Raw genomic sequence first — 16,388 nt, forward strand, 5'->3', positions numbered from 1 at the left:
GGGCGGGGGGAAGAGAGCATGCCCACTCCAGTAATATAGCATCCCAGTCATTTGAGTCAGGGCTCTGTGCCCATCCCTCTTCTTTTCACAAAGACACTGGAAACCAAAAAACCTAGACAAGTCCTCACTTACCACACTCCCATGAAATTGGAGACAGCTTCATAGGTGATGGGACCAAGTTTACAAGTCTGTCAGAGGACTTTTCTTCAAATACCATAAGAGGTACACCAGTCAGGGACATGTCACTTAGTCTGTGTTCTTCAGGAACTTCAAAACTCTCAAAGTCTGTTCAGGAAAGTTAGTTTCAGTCACATTGTTACTTTTAAGTCATACATTAATCGCTGAGCACATTAAGTTTGTCCATTAGCTTTGGAAATTTTTGGAAGGCTGACTCGTAAGAGGCTACTAGGGACTATATTAGTCCAATAGACCTTAAAAATGTATGAACTGACAGATGTACAATGTATTGACACGCTATTGTGCAATATTTGTGTGCCTTTGCCCAAAGTTAGTTGATTGTAGTTAATATTCACTAGGATCTAGGAAGCTATGGTTGTTGTAGTACAGGGGCCAGCAATGTTTTTGGGTTGACTGCCGTAAGCAGCCTGGGCTCTGGGCAGGGCCAGGGAGCAGCCTGGGCCAGGTTCCCAAGCAGCTGCACCAGGGTCTAGAGCCCCAGTTGTTAGCAGCAGCTGCAGGCATACTTGTGGCAGCACAGCTGGGAAGGGGGAGGAGCACAGGTAGGATGGCCCCTTCTCCACTGCAGGCTGGCACTGGCTGAACATATAGGGGCAGTGCAGACCCCACCAGGACCCCCCAGACTGTGGAGACAAGAGCTGCAGCCAAGGTTTATGCTACTACATGGCAGTGGCCTGGCTCCCAACAGTGGGAGCAACAGCTGGGGCTGGTAGTGTGGGTTGGCCTGGCTTAGCCTAGTGGTGCTCTGGCACAAGACAGCCACCCTCATGGCACCTTGTTGTTGTTTGTGGGTTTACAGCTGCCTGCCACATCCAACCTGGGCTCCAGGCAGCTGCTGCTTGACAGGACCAAAGCTGCTCACAGTAGGGCTTGCCACCTCCCTGCCACCTACTGCAAACAGCCTAGGCTTCATTGCTGGCAACACTGCCCAGAGCCCAGGCTAGAAGTGGCATGCTGAACAAAATGGCCTCATGCGGTATGCTCTGACATATGCCAAGGAGTTAACAACTCCTGTTCTAATAGCTTTGGTATAGCTATGATGGCAGTAAGTGACCCCAAACACCATTTTGGAAGTGTCAGTTTGTTTCATGAGCTCACTAACATACCTTCAAGAGAGGAGCAATGAAAGAGATCTTACTCCATACCTCAGATATTGATGGTATGGTTTCTAGGGCTGGGGGGCATAGTTGCATGCCTGGTATGACACAGCACACTGTTCTTGTACCAGCTTGTAGCCCCAGACTCAGCATACTGGGTACAACCACCACAGCAATTAAGACCGACACTGCTGGGGCAAGTCTCCACCTCCCCTTCACCCCACCCCTCCCAGACCTATGGGGAGGCTTACCCCCTCACATAGTGTGCACCTTTATGTTCCCCAGCTAGGTTTTTTTTTTGGGGGGGGGGGGTGATAGAGATGCGTGGGTTATGTGAGAAAATAACATTTAAGTGAAAGCTGCAGTGTCCATCATCTACCTGGTCATAGGGTATCCAGGTCACTGCTCTTAGAGAGACTGGACATAATTTGAAGGCATTGGATTTTAAAGTAAAACAAGGTTAGCCTCAAAGTCAAGGTGTATACTTCAGGCAATTTAAGAGCTCAGAACAATATTAGGGACAGATAGTTTAGTGTTACTGAGTTCTTACCTAGAGGGTTGTAGGTAAACAAGTTTTCAATATCTGGGTAGGTTTCTTCAGGGACTGCATTGCAACTTCCCACTTCAGTGGTCTTTTCAGTAGTACTCTGTAAATAAATAAAAATAAAATATAATATATATTAGTTGAAGGAATACTAGGTTCTTAAGTAATGACTTTAAAGGGCAAACTTGATAAGGGGCTTGTGGTCATGCACACAGGTGTGGGACTCCAATATATAAATCAAAAGGCAAGGGCAGTGGTTCCAATTTGGTTGCTAGTTTGCTGTAAGATTATGTTCAGTAATATGATCCCAGCAATATATACGGGTTCATGGAACACAAACCAAAAACAAAAACACCACACAACCTCATTTTACATAGGTCAGAAAGATCACATGGATCATGACCTCAAACTAGAGTCACTCTTCCCAACCTGGCTGCCAGCAAAGATGCTGTCCCCTGCATCTACCACTGGGGGGGGGGGGGGCAGCAGCAATATCTAAACATGCTTCTCTCTTGTCCTAATCCCTAGGACCAGACTTAAGCATGCTTAAGGATCTGCATCCTGCTAAGGACTCATGTACCTACCTTAGTCACAAGCTGCTTTTGTGTTTTTAAAGTTTCTTTCTTTTTTGTGGATTGCAGAGTCCTGTTCACATCTCCTAGAGCTTTTCTGAGAGACTTGGATGCGACTGGAGTTGCATTAATTGTCTTTCTAACAAGGGGAGTCTGCACCTGTGATCTTTCAGACAGAATTTTTCCTGCTGCAGGGAAAAAAGTTTGAAGATTCTTTACATGCTTTGCAAATACCACCATGAGCCATTTCAGTACTTTCTGCTTAAGGAGGAGGAACTAGTTACAGTTAAAAAAAAAAGATTTCTATATAGGGATAAAGTTTTAACCTTGGAGAACTATTTCCTTGTCACTCCACTCCCACAAATAGAGTAAGACTGCCTATAAAAAGATAGAGCCCCCTGGAAGCCTTTGAAGGAGAAAAGGGTTGCAGAAGAACAATGAATATAGGTTCCGACAAGAGTCTACATGTTACTTATATTACTCAGGCTTCCCACACCTCCCTTGCCAGAAATAGCAAGCCAGGCACATTCCTGGTTTATTTTAAATGTTTTGTTGACTCTCTTAAGAGTTCAATTTTTAAATGCAAAGGTGCACACTCACATGTTGAAGGCAATCTTAGTCGATCCTTAGAAGTAGCACCAGCTTCTCCATTCTCCTGGTCTATGAATATAAGGGTTGCCATGTTCAGATCATGGAAACAACTTAAAAATAAGAGAGAGTCACATGAGAATATAATAATACCTCCTCCCAGTTCAAGAAGTGCAACAGTTGAGACCTGCATGATGAGAGTATCTTTTTAATGTACTTCTGCATTAGTACTCTCATGACAAAAAATGAAATTGCATCTATACAGTTATACCATCTTTCTGAAAAGTTGACTCGGGTCTTCTTATCGCCATATTGTTTAAAAGTACTACTCAGAATGGTTTACACATAAATACATTGCAACTTGATGGCACCTGGCCCGAGCATAGCCCAGCCTAGGCCCTGCCAGAAACAGCCCAATAGTAGCATCCTGTCCCACACCACACAGCTCCAGGGGCGCACATCCCCATACCCTCCCAGGCTTTATGCAGCAGTGGGAGCTGCCACCCCCTCCCCCTGGGGAAGCTGCACCTCCATCCCATGCTTCACCCCAGCTACCACCGCTATGCACACCCCTGGGAGGGCATGTATCCCCAAATCTGCACATGGAGTAGGACTGGCACCAGGCTATTCCCAGCAGAGGCTGAGCCAGCCTGTGCTGGGGGTGGGTGGTGGCAGCAGTAGTAGAAGGGGGCTATAGCAAGTTTTGGGGTGGCTGCAGCCCCTTCCAGCACTACTGCCACCTGCCCAGAGCACAGCCTAGCCCAGCCCCTGCCGAGACCCCAGCACAACCCTGACCCCAGCCCACAGCAGCATCTCACCCTACCTACACAGATCATGGGGCACATGGCTCCCTCCCTGCACTCTTGGGGTGCATGCAACAATGGGAGCTGCTCCCATGCAGCTCAGTCCAGCATCCTGCCCCAGCTCCTCCCCTACCCCCATCACTGGGGACTCAATTTGCCCCCCTCTCCCAGGCAATTCCTTCACAACACATTTACCAGCCAGACCTGGCTGTCCTCCTGGCCACTTACATGCTGTGCTGCAGCTCCGCACATGCACATGCCATTTCAGTCACGTTAGGTCTGCATACCCTCTAGGGTATTTTTAAGTACCCCTAGGGGTATGCGTAACCCCAGTTGACAGCCACTGAGCTAGGCTGCTTAGTTACATGCGCTGAACTGCTAAAGCAGCTGCTGTTTTCAGTTAGGAAATCACAAGCAATTGACTCAATTTTAGTAGAGATGCACTGATACGTTGGTCCAATATTGGATTGCTACCAACATGAGGAAAATTGTCTATTGGATATCAGCCTTATGGGGCTGATAAATGCCCGTGCTGCGAGCTGGCACTGTGGAGAGCTGCCTCCAGCTGCTAAGTCAGAAAGGGAAGGGGGAAGGAAGGAAGGAAGGGGGGGGGGGGGGAGACAACACAGATCAAAGCCCCCCCACAGTGAGGGAGGGGGCAGGTGTGGCCCAGCCAGGGTAGGGAGGGGGACACAGGCATAGCTCATGGAGGTGGGGGGCAGCTCCTGCCATTGCTCTGCTCCCAGTCCCAGACTGCCACCCAGCCTGACCCAGCACTTGGGTGGAAGCAAGGCATTCAGCCAGGGCTATGCCAGGTGGTGGCACAGGGCTGGGAGCAGAGCTACAGCAAAGTTTGGGGTGACTGCAGCCTCTTCCCAGCACTGCCAGAGCCTGCTCAGAGCCCAGGGCCCTGTTGAGAAGAGTCCCAAGCAGTGCAAGCTCCATCCCATATCTGCCACCTGCCCCATGCCATGCAGGTCCAGGGGCACACCCCTCACCAGGAGCACAAGCAGCAGGAGGAGCCACCCACATCCCACAAGCCATGGCTCCATCGTGCACCTCCCCCACCAGGGGGCAAGGATCTGCCCCTTGCCTCCCCCTCCCCTTCTCCTTCCCTCACAACTGGACTTACCACCTGAAGGCAGCCGTATAGGGCTCGTATCAACCGCTATGCCTCCTTAAGTTTCAGCCCCATAAACCTCTATCTGTGCACCTCTAAACCTTAGCAGTCCGATTTATTCAGCAGTGAACCGCTTGCCTGGCAGCGCACTAGTGCGGGGAGTCTTGGCTGTGGAAATGTTGACAAAGCTTCCAGCCTCGCGCCAGAGCAGTGCAGGCCGCCACCCGCCTTGGGGGCTTCTGCCTGACAGCCGAGCTACCCCCTTCCCTCCACGTCGGGACTGCAGCTCTCTCGAGTGTCACCCGGGACAGGCGCCGCCGGTCCCAGCCAGCGGAGCCCGAGGCACGACCGGGCGTCGGGGCCTGCGCTGGGGCAGTGCGTCAGCCCAAGCCTGGGCTAGGCGGGAGCACCGGGCGCGAGCTTTCCCCTCACCCCCGAACAGCGCAGCGACCATTACCACTCAGACATCCCACAACCTACCCCACACACTCTCACCTCTACAAACGGCAGCCAGCGGGAACGCTTTTAAACATCAACCGCGCCTCCCATTGGCTGCTTCGCTCGGGCGCCCGATTGGCTGCCAGGCCGCGCCGCCGCGGGTGGGGCGCGTCGCTGCCAACGCGGAAGCGTTGTGCGTGCTGTCAACCGGAAGTTGCGTGTGCGCATGCACAGTTGCGTCACCGCGGCGGGTCTCGCAGCTGGCAGCTGTGCGAAGACGTCGGCCTGCCCCGAATACTGCGGGAAGAAGCTGAGGCTCCATCCCTTCGCAGGGGCTGTACGCCTTTAAAAGGCCAGAGCCGTCGCGCGGTGCACTGTGGGAGAGGTCGAGCCCTAGCTGGGTAAACACGGCCTGGCAGGTAGGTAGCGTCGCTCCGTTGCGTGTCTTGTCCTAGCCCCGGGGCCCTGGTCACCCCAGTGCCGGCCCCGCTGTCCCCCGCGCCGTAGCCCCCTCCCCCGACCTACCGGCTCGGCGCTGTCTACACGCGCCAGAAAGAAAAATCCCGGGAGTTGATCTCTTCATCAGGAGATCACGAGTTCATTTCGTTTGGAAATCATGATTTTTTTTTTTTCTTCCCCTCATGAGAGTTGGCATTAGTGGAATCGGGCCCCCATGGAGGAGTGGGGCTGGACGGGCCCCAAGAAATCCCTGAAATGGGGCCAGGCCTCACTACAGAGGAAGCCCCCCACCCCACACTGGTCCAGACAAGAGGGGCCATGAGGTAAAATTCTCTCTTAGGAATTGTAACTAGGAAGCTGGAAGGCGCTAAGTGTGGTGAATAAAAGTAAAGGGCAGTGATGTAAAACAGCAGGTTGAAATAGATTTTGTTCAGTTTTCATAATGCCAGGAATTGCCCTTTTCAGTACATGTGTACGTGTTCGCAAGGGAAAAGACAATGGCATCTGGGACTGTAATAGCCTCTACTCCTCCTGGAGGTTCAAATGATGTGGGCTTGGAAGAGCCAAAGAAGATGACAAGAGAGGACTGGAGGAAGAAGAAGGAGCTAGAAGAACAGAGAAAGCTGGGTAATGCACCAGCCGAAGTAGACGAGGAAGGAAAGTAAGTTTTACTTAAGGCATCAGTGTTACCAATGGGATGTAATTGTAATATTTCTGCTAGGGATGTTAAACGGTAAATAATTAATTGTTAAGCCCGGTGGCAACCGGTTAGCTTACTGGTTGTTTAGTGTGCCCATCTGGCAGGGAAAGGGAGTAGTGATCCAGCAAGAACTGGAAGGCTGCAGGGCAGGGCTGAGGAAGGGAAGGGGTGAAGGGGGGAGTAGTACCCTAGCCTATGAGATTAAAAAGGAAAACAGCAGGCAGCCTAATGACTTATCAACTAAGCAATGAGCTGCTCATTCACAGGTGCTATTCCCTCTTTCCCAACCTTAGGGACTTCATTTGGGCTGTGTTATCTGGCTGGGTTTGCCACTGCCTTACCCACCTAAAAGGCCCCAGGAGTGGCTCCCAGCAGCAGCTGTGTTATCGGTTAACCGTTTAACCAATATAATTAGAAGGGGTTAAAAGGATAAAATATTTAAAACAATATTTACATCCCTACTCCCTGCTGATAGCCAAAGAAACTCATAGGGAACTTGCAGAATTACAATAACAGTGACTTAGTGTAAATTCTCAACTTTGTGAGTTGTTCTTTAGGACCCAAATCCTCTCCCTCTCCCTTCAGTAAGGGTAGAGACTCTTTTTAACATAGAAATGATATTTATTTGGTATATGGCAAGTGAAGATGCCAGTAATAGATGGAGCCATGTAGTATTTTAGTGGTGGATGGGGGGGTTGGGTAGAAGATTTGTTATAATGTAGATTGTTCTTTACTTTCCTCTACTTCCATTTTACCTCCTTGCCCAGCTAGAGATCCTCAGTTTTTTCACTGCTGAAGGGGGAGACTATAACTCTTTCCCTAAGATCCTATGTTGTTCATAATACCAAGTCAAGTTACTCGGTTAGAGGCTGGATTTCAGCCCATGTAAATGGATTGAAATAAAGAGAATTATGGTCTGTTTAATTTGGCAAGTATAGACCAGTTATAAGTGTATTGAGAAGACCAATATCTAACACCATCTGTTACAAAAATATTTATACTAAATACAAAAAATGCTGTTTTAAAAAAAAGATTCCTATTCATGTTTTATATTGTTTGTATGTCTAAACATTTTCTTTTAAAATCTTTCTCAGAGATATCAATCCTCATATTCCTCAGTACATCTCCTCGGTGCCATGGTACATAGATCCTTCAAAAAGACCTACGCTAAAGCACCAGAGACCTCAGCCAGAGAAGCAGAAGCAGTTTAGCACATCTGGAGACTGGTATAAACGAGGGGTTCAAGAGGTAAGTAGAAACCTCTTGGTCATAGGCATTCCACAAGCATTCCACTAGACATCCAAGGGCAGAACGTGTTCTTGACAAAATTGTGGTGGTTTCTTTTAAGCCATGTTTCACCGTAGCCACCGTGCTCTTTGGGTAACTTTAGTATTGGGTAAAGTTTGCTTCACCAACTATTGCACCAGTTAGGTTTCAGCTCAACCTCTGGGTCTCTCTCTAGACAGTCAGTATAGCTTAGCATTTATTGCCATTTGATCCTCTGTCTTGCTACAAAAACCTGTCAAGGATGTAAGTTTTTGGTGGTATAGCTGTCTTCCTTCTAGGAACTTAAATGAAACCATTAGCCTTTTTACTGGTAATTACTTTAAATAACTACAAAACAACATGGATTCAGTTTATATTCTGAAGAAAATTTTGGGAGCTTACTCTGATGTCATTGGATTCAATGGAATTTTGTCTGTCTCACTTCTAGTGCAGAGGTTCCTAAATATTTTCTTATTGCATACCCCCTTCCAGATTTACCAGGTACCTACATACCCCTGGCAGTATACATTTTATATTTTAAGCCCTTAAATGCTAATTATTATTCTAATGAAAATTAAATCCACCGCTACACAATGTCTTCTGTATACCTCCCAGATGTCTTGCATACCTCCAGGGGTATGCATACCACAGTTTGGGAATCTTGTTCTATTGCATCTTTCTTTATGGTTTCTCTACATTCATGATTAAGTAGGGAAGCAGAAGGAAAACCTCTTCTACAAAGCAGTCTTTGGTATTTGGAAATCACTGTAAATGCTTTAGATTTAAGAAACTTATCTTGTATGTACTTGTGCTTCATTTACTTAATTAGGCTTGTTTTCCTGATTAGGCAAAGCTGAGTACTGGCATAGTGGGCCAGGCATGCTACTTATATTCACACAGTGTTTGCTTTTTCATGTTTAGAATGCTTTAGCAACAAGATATCGCAAAGGGGCTTGTGAGAACTGTGGCGCAATGACACACAACAAGAAAGACTGCCTAGAGGTAACTTGGTGTTTGAATTTTTCTGGAAAGCATTCCTTTCAGTTCTGTTATGATGGAAATTATCTACTGAAAGGTATCAATTTAGATTTGTCAAACTGAAACTTAAGTTTTAACTAAAATTAAACTGATGCTTTCACTTGAATTTGTGAAAGTCAGCTCTTCAACATGCTGTTTGAAGACCATTAAAAGACTAACGGACCATTCAATTTGTGGTATATCTAAGGACATTTGTAGCTCAAGCCCTGTGTGTGAAAACAGTTACAGATAAGAAAATGATCACTTTACTCAAGCAACTCTCATCTGCCCCCTCTATGTCATTTGTTTAGTTCTTTTTAGTAACTGTTTTAATTTTAGTTCATGTTCTGCCTGTATTGCTTTTTTTTTTTTAGCTCTGGTTCTATTAAAATCAATAATAATATTTTAAAGCTACTCATTAATATCTATTAATGTGACATCAGCTTGAAATCTTATTTGCTGGGGTATGTGCAGATCCTATGACTTCAAGAGGAGGCTTGATAATTACCTAGCTGAGTTCATATGAGCCCAGTATTCTCTCCTGCCCAGGACTTGAAGATCTACTTGGGTCCCTTCCGACCCTACATCTATGAATCTGTGTGGTTTTTGGCGGGGGGGGGGTGTTCTTTAAGTAAAAAGTACCTTGCATCTGAGTCTCCAGCCCAGTTTTGTAGACTATAATCCTGTTTCCCTTTTTTGAGCATTTTTGTTTTTTCTTTAGCCTTCCACTGTCAGTATGCTATAATACTGAGGCAGCAGTGAAAAAATTACAGGAAATTACACACAGCTAATTAGCTAAACTTTCATCTTGCAAAACCATCAGTGTGCAAAGGTGTTGCTTATTTCCCTTTCAGAGACCCAGGAAAGTTGGAGCAAAATACACAAGCATGAACATTGCTCCAGATGAACATGTACAGCCTCAACTGATGTTTGATTATGATGGGAAGAGAGATCGTTGGAATGGTTATAACCCAGAAGAGCATATGAAGATTGTAGAAGAATATTCTAAAGTTGACTTGGTATGCAGAAATTTTATTTGGATGGGGGTGGTTGTTTTTAAGCCCCAAACAGCCCTTTTGACTAGACCTTCTGAACTCTGTAGCACTACTGCGTGATGTAGAATATGTATATTTGGTGGTTCAACAGGAGAAATTTGTGGAAGTGAAAACTCAAAACAGGGAGTTGTGTTCTAGTTCACTCTGTAAATTGAGCCTCAGGTCAGAGTTGTTTGCAAATACTTCTTAGTATAATTTTGAAAGTAGCTAATATGGAGATGGACTGCAGGTGACAGAAGTTTGATTTTAGTGGAGAAGCTACTTTAGTCTTGTAATTACTGTTTTTGAATAGGTGGCCTTTCTTAACTGTGTATATGCATGTGCTATACAGAAGCATGAAGTAGATTGGGTAAGATTGGGTAATCTCATTTAAAGGCCTTTTAGTGAAGAAGCTACTTAGTCTCTACGTCTTAGTCTCATGTCCTGGTCATTCTACTTCCTAATTATTTTGTTAATCATCTACTCTGTAATGCCATGAAATCAAGCTGCTACTTGCACACTTTAAAAATCCAGTTCTATACATGCAATTAGTGCACATGTTTTTTGCTCTTGGGTGTACCATTTGAATTTATGCCCAGGAGCATTTAACTCCAGGGCAGTCAGCTCTGGAGCTTATTCATGCACAGTTCATAGGACCCAGTTGGAGTAGCCCTGGCTTTTCCAACCAGGCTCAGTTTGCTGTGGAAGGGCTGGGTGGGGAAAGAGTGCTTCAGTATGGGGCTAGCCAGTAGGCAGTCCCCACACTGAAGCATCCTTATATACCAGCCAGCCGGGTCAGTGTCTACACATGCACTGATGCTCATGAAACAACTTCACAGCAGGGTAGTACTTGTAAAAACTAATACGGTAAACCCTGCTGCAGAGTTTTAGTTTCCAGTACATAATAGGGGTGTACCTGTAGATGCTAAGATATTTACTGCAAAGCTAATTAGTCAGCTGTACAGTTAAACATCTTGTGTTGACATGCTCTGTTTTGGAATTAATTTTCTGGCACAATTAGCAGCTGCTTATGAATACTTCTTTTTAGACACAGCCACCTTTGTTTCACTTTACTCACCATTCTCAAAATCTGTCTAAACCATTTTTGAAAGAAAGCAATATAATTTTGCTTTATGCACATTAAGGAACATTGATTCACTCCCTAGTGAGTCACTGTCAAATCTTTACCAGCTTGAGTAGACCCTACCTCCACTGCACTGTAGTGCACCACCCCACCACATGCCTGCACAGCCCCAGACCTCAGCTGCCTTGCTTAGGGCAGGGGCAGGCAGCAAAAGCTGGTGAAGAACATGAAGATTCCAGGTGCAGCTAGAGTGAGGGGAGTGGAAGCTGGGCAGGAACCTGTGTGGGGAGGGGAGGAGGGTAACAGGTGGGCAGCACGTGGCCTATGGGCTGCCAGTTGGACCTCCCTGGACTAGGCTTTGATATTCACTGTGGAAAAAACATTAATGCTGAAAAAGCACTCTTTACAATTGAATGCTTATGATGTCAGAAAATGTAATTCCGGTTTTTGGAATAGGTGGCCTTTTTTAACTGTGTGTATGCATGTCCCGTACAGAAGCATGAAGTAGATTTGGTAGTCTCATTTAAAGGCCTAGACCAGTGATTCTCAACCAGAGTGGTGCAGCACCCTTAGGTGCCTTGAGATCCTTTTGGGGTGCTGCAGAGTGCCAGTGTGCAAACATGATTTGCAAGATAAACCCAGAGATTTTAAATAGGAATCTGTAGAGTTTAAAGCACTCTGATGTGTTGAGTCTTTGATTTCTTTGCAACATAATAACTTTTTCTACAGAAAGAGTCATTAAAGTGAAAACTAAGAGCTGACATTTTTTGAGGGGTGCCTTGAATCTATAAAGATTGAGAACCCCTGATCTAGACTTGAATGTCATCACATCAGTAGGCATATTGTTTTGGTCCTCTTGTCACTTCAGAAAGCAGTTGCTCACAACTAATGTTTGAACTTATACTTTTTGTGGGTTTTCATTGTAACTACATTTGTTCCTAAAATGTATCCAGGTTGTGCAAAGAGACTTGTTATCTAGGAGCCAACAGTTGAGGAGTATCCCATTTCCCTTCCTCAGTGGCTAAGTGGGGAGGGAGGGGGAAAGGGGTAGCCAACATTGAGGATTTGTATAAACTGACTGGAGCCAAACTGGGGCGCTGAGTGCTTAATGACTATCAAAACTGGTGATTATTTGCTGCCAATTGCTAGTTATTATGAACATTTTCTTTTTTTTGCTAACAAGTGATGCATTTAAAATTGTAAAGATGCCCAGACGAGCTTTGAATATGCTTTGCAAAAGATGATCATTAAAAAGTACTCAAAGTATTGCCATGCTATCATATTTAGGCCAAACGGACACTGAAAGCCCAGAAGCTGCAGGAAGAGTTGGCATCAGGGAAACTAGAACAGGTGGTAAGTAAACAAAAGCCTAATGTATTGTCCTTGAAGAGAATGATGCTTCTTTCTCCTCTCTGTGAAACAAGCCATCTTGGCTATCGGATGCTTTTAGCTCAAACCAAATAATGAAGATTGTTTTAACAAATATTTCTTTTTTATGTGGTTTGAAACCTCAGCTGTGCAGTTTTTAGCATGCGCCACTGATAACCCCATTCCCAAGTGCTGCTGCTGGGCCAGAACAGGAATTAGTGATAGTGATTTTTTTTTTTCCACATTGTGCATATTTTTGCAGTAGGCATCTTGCATTGTCCTATATTTCAGCTTTTTGTGTGATATAACTATGCTAAAAGAAAAATGGACTTGTATTTGTGTACTTCACATCAAGTTTAAAATGGCCTTGCCTTCATATCATAGGCAAAGTTACCCTACTTCAGTCCTGATAACCTATACTCTTGTTAGGGCAAGCAGAACATAGCTGTGAGTTAGAGGGGCATCTCTATGTTTAGTTAATTTTATTCAGAGAATAAAATACTTATTCATCCTCAAGATATTTTGTATTTTACTTTTTTCCTGTAAAATCTGCTGATGAATTGATTAGCCCACGCTTAGCATACACATGAATGAACTATATTCTCTTTGGTACCCACTTTTTTTTGCATCTAGTTCATTTGTTAATACCAATGTTTATTTTATCTTATTTGGATTCCCTTTTTCTTACAGGTCTTGGCTTTGGTTTTTCTTGTTCTTACTTTTCTAATGCAAGGGGCTAGTGAATTAAGGCACTGATATATCTTTAAATGCATTTAATATTCAAACTGTAAGCAGGGTAACTAACTTTCCATGTTAAAAAAAATAGATCACTAAGTGAGGTTTAGATTTTAGGATATAGCCTGTTTCTTCTCAGCCACAACAAACGCACAGAACTGAAGCAATTTTATCCTCTTGTTCTATAAATGGTACCATGATTTTTGTCGCTAAATGGCAGGGTAAACGTGGGGTCTCTTGTTTATCCCAGTGCAAGATATCCAGAGGTCACTCCATATTGGTTTCTGACATTAGGGAAGTGGTAGAAGGAAGCATATTAATGATGCTGGAAGGACATTTTGGAGTGAGACAGGTTAGGTCCCTTCTACGAATCCTGATTTCTCTGGTAGCTATGGATCTTCCCACTTCACTGTTCCAGAAATTCTCAACTTTGAAGTCCATTGGTTCCTTTTAAAATACTTCAGCCAGCTTTCTCCTAGTTAAACCACAAGGTCTGGTGCATGAATGAAAAAGACTAAGCTGCTCCTAATTCCTGTTAAATTGTCATCAATTTCAGAACATTTAAACAAAAATAACATGAGCGGAGTTCTGGTGAGAGGTTAGTTTAAGTTGAAAGTAATAGAGTTTATTTTTAAATTATAGCGGTAGTCCATGGCCTAAAAGCCTTCATGCAATTGTCCACCAGTTCAAGATGATTGTAGATTTGACTGGGAAAAAAATTAAATACTTCAAGATTTTTTCTATGTTGTGAGAGGCTTGTAAACTTAAAGGACATTGCCACGGTGGTCTGTAATGGATTTTGTTCCATAGTTATTTCACTTTACCTCCAACAAGACTTCTTGTGCATTAAGCCTTCTTTGATTGCTTTTTCCAACAATTCCTTCTGCCTTCTTCCCCCTCCCCAACATTGTGTATTCTCTGGTGATGTGTTCTTTGTTTGCTGTAGAATTCCCCAAGACACCAGTGGGGAGAAGAGGAACCAAATTCACAGACAGTAAGACACTTACTAAATGTATTGCACCACAGGGAGAAACAGACCATTAGCTGGAGTAGGAGGGTATAGAACAGGGGTCAGCAACCCCTGCCATGCGTGCTGAGCGTGGCACGTGAGGTCATTTTGCTTGGCACGCCACACCCAGTCCTGGTCCGGGTAGCTGGTGCCAGCGATGGAGCCCGGGCTGCTCCCAGCAGGGCTTGCAGCATCCCAGTTGCCTGCTGGGAGCAGGCTAGGATCCTGGCTGGCGGCAGCAGCTCCCCAGAGCAGGGGTGGGCTACAGCCGGGAGGCTCCAAACAGCTGTGCCGGGCTCCGGCATCAGCTCTGCACTGGCGCGTGCAGGTGCACCTCAGAGCAGGTGGTGGGGGCAGGGCCTGAGGCAGCGCAACCCTGGTCTCTCCCCTCTCCCAGCACAGAGGTGATGAGCCTGGTGCAGCTATTTGTAGCTGGGATCCTGATCTGCTCCCAGCAGGCATCTGAGATGCTGCAAGCCCTGCTGGGAGCAGCCCGGGCTTCAGCAGCTACCCAGAGCCAGGGTAGCTGCTGGCAGCCACAGAGCCTGGGCTGTGGGGCAGGGGCTTTGGGTGGGGGGCACAGGGCAGCAGGGCTGGGGGCAGGTGCTTTGCGGGGGGTGGGGTAAGGGGCACAAGCAGGGCATCCTGCCATGTACCCCTTGCCCTCATTTTGTTTTTCTGCCATGCTGGCACTCTGGCACCTTCCAAGGTAGGCATTGTGGTGTTTTTTGGCACTCCAGCCAGAAAACGTTGCCTACCCCGACCTAGAAAGTGGTTGGATCCATGCCACCCAAGGATTTACCTAGGCAGGACTTGCTTGCCTTGCAGCTTGTATGCACAGAGTATTCCTTCTTTTAAAATCTTATTGTAATACTGAAGTTGCCAGGCACAAGAATAACTTAACTTGTGAAAGAAAATCCTAATGCTATGTTAGATGTGCTGTCTAAAATAACTTCTTTTAAATATTATCACAGTTGTGTTTAACTCATGATCTTATAAGAGGAAATGGAAATCCTCTAACATAATCACTTCTGAATCTTTGAAAGTAACTTCAGAATAGATTACAAACAACCACAAAAAATTGCAATGCTAATTTTTAACTAGGGAGTATTTTTTCATAAAATCATTTGTAGAACATGAAGTCCATTGTTAATACTTATTTCTAGATTTAATACCCATCTTTTACTTAGTTGATTTCTGCTTTCACTTTTCAGGAACGAGATCATAACAGTGAAGATGAGGATGAAGATAAATACGCAGATGATATTGACATGCCCGGACAGAACTTTGACTCCAAAAGACGTATTACAGTCCGAAACTTACGTATCCGGGAAGATATTGCAAAAGTAAGCAGGAGCAAATGACTAGAGTTGATGTTAGAGCTCAAGCATGAAGCAAGAAAATTCCATTTCTGAGGAAAGAATAGAAGGAACGCAGTTGTTTCAGGATGTTTTTATACCATGAACAAACACAAAAGGCTATAAATCCAGCTTGTGCCAAAATCTATTTTTTAAAATCTTCTGCAGCACAGAAGCCAGTCACAATGTGAATGCCATCCTAGCTCTGCCTTAATTTGGGGGAGTAAGAGGGAAAAGAGTGGAGTAAGGGGGGAAAGCTATGATCTTGGTTATCTCTTTTTAAAGACTGGAGTTACTAGCAGCTGTTGATGCATAGTATCTAGTGCTTTACTTTATCCTCTCCCTGGATGCTTTTAACACTTTGCAGTCTGTTGGAATTCTGCACATATTCTAATTGTTTGTGGGGGGGTTGTTTGTTTGTGTTTTTTTTTTAAGTACTTGAGGAATCTGGATCCAAACTCTGCCTACTACGATCCTAAAACGAGAGCGATGAGAGAGAACCCGTATGCTAACACCGGCAAAAATCCAGATGAGTAAGTCAGAAACAGGAGTTGGGCCCTTTCTAACAAAACAAGATAAACTAAAAATGCCCTTATTAACCTTGTATCACCTCGCAGACTTATGTATCTTGCTACTAATGAGGCATTAAGCAATTATGGATAGGTAGAACTTCTTAATAGAACTTTTTTTTCCATTTGTCAGCTAATTTTCCCGTCTCGCATACAAGTTGATACAGCAAAAGGCTAATCATTACTGCTGGTACTTGATTTAGGTAAAGTTTGGTCTTTGTCCTTTGGGGCACAGAACAGACTTTGCATTTTGTGTGTAAGAGCTGTAAAGTAGGCAGAAAAGCTAATTATAATTGACAAGTGTTCTCTCATGTCCTAGAAATGATATTTCATAGACATCATCATCTTCAGGGCTGGAAGGGACCTCGGGATATCAAGTCTAGCCCCCTGCCCAAAGGGCAGGAAGTCAGCTGGGGTCATAGGATCCCA

At 45.0% G+C, this 16,388-nt stretch overlaps 2 protein-coding genes and 1 long non-coding RNA gene across 5 annotated transcripts in view; 2 read left to right on the plus strand and 1 right to left on the minus strand.

Annotated features, from left to right (window-relative positions):
• Positions 1-5,743, minus strand: part of PTTG1 (pituitary tumor-transforming 1) — a 7,237-nt gene extending 1,494 nt beyond the window's left edge. The window contains exons 1-5 of one of the 3 annotated variants that reach the window (XM_019534889.1): positions 5,465-5,743; positions 3,012-3,112; positions 2,424-2,599; positions 1,846-1,942; positions 133-285 (exon numbers count right to left, since the gene is read on the minus strand). In XM_019534889.1, coding sequence (XP_019390434.1) covers positions 133-285; positions 1,846-1,942; positions 2,424-2,599; positions 3,012-3,112; positions 5,465-5,682 — 745 coding nt within the window. In that variant the 5' untranslated portion in view covers positions 5,683-5,743. Of the gene's footprint in view, positions 1-132; positions 286-1,845; positions 1,943-2,423; positions 2,600-3,011; positions 3,116-5,402 lie in introns of all 3 variants that reach the window. The other 2 variants (XM_019534890.1, XM_019534891.1) reach the window with 2 other exon arrangements.
• Positions 1-16,388, plus strand: part of LOC109309980 — a 28,889-nt gene that overhangs the window by 5,717 nt on the left and 6,784 nt on the right. Inside the window, exon 4 of the long non-coding RNA XR_002101104.1 lies at positions 285-301. This is a non-coding gene — a long non-coding RNA (uncharacterized LOC109309980). The remainder of the gene's footprint in view (positions 1-284; positions 302-16,388) is intronic.
• The window catches only part of SLU7 (SLU7 homolog, splicing factor), a 16,587-nt gene continuing 6,483 nt past the window's right edge, over positions 6,285-16,388 (plus strand). The window contains exons 1-8 of the mRNA XM_019534888.1: positions 6,285-6,480; positions 7,614-7,767; positions 8,707-8,787; positions 9,657-9,821; positions 12,208-12,273; positions 13,970-14,017; positions 15,247-15,378; positions 15,826-15,923. Of these exons, the coding sequence (XP_019390433.1) occupies positions 6,317-6,480; positions 7,614-7,767; positions 8,707-8,787; positions 9,657-9,821; positions 12,208-12,273; positions 13,970-14,017; positions 15,247-15,378; positions 15,826-15,923 (908 nt within the window). The 5' untranslated portion in view covers positions 6,285-6,316. The remainder of the gene's footprint in view (positions 6,481-7,613; positions 7,768-8,706; positions 8,788-9,656; positions 9,822-12,207; positions 12,274-13,969; positions 14,018-15,246; positions 15,379-15,825; positions 15,924-16,388) is intronic.

This window comes from Crocodylus porosus, unplaced genomic scaffold, assembly GCF_001723895.1.
Source record: "Crocodylus porosus isolate Cpor-Errol unplaced genomic scaffold, CroPor_comp1, whole genome shotgun sequence".
NCBI classification, from domain to species: Eukaryota; Metazoa; Chordata; order Crocodylia; family Crocodylidae; genus Crocodylus; species Crocodylus porosus.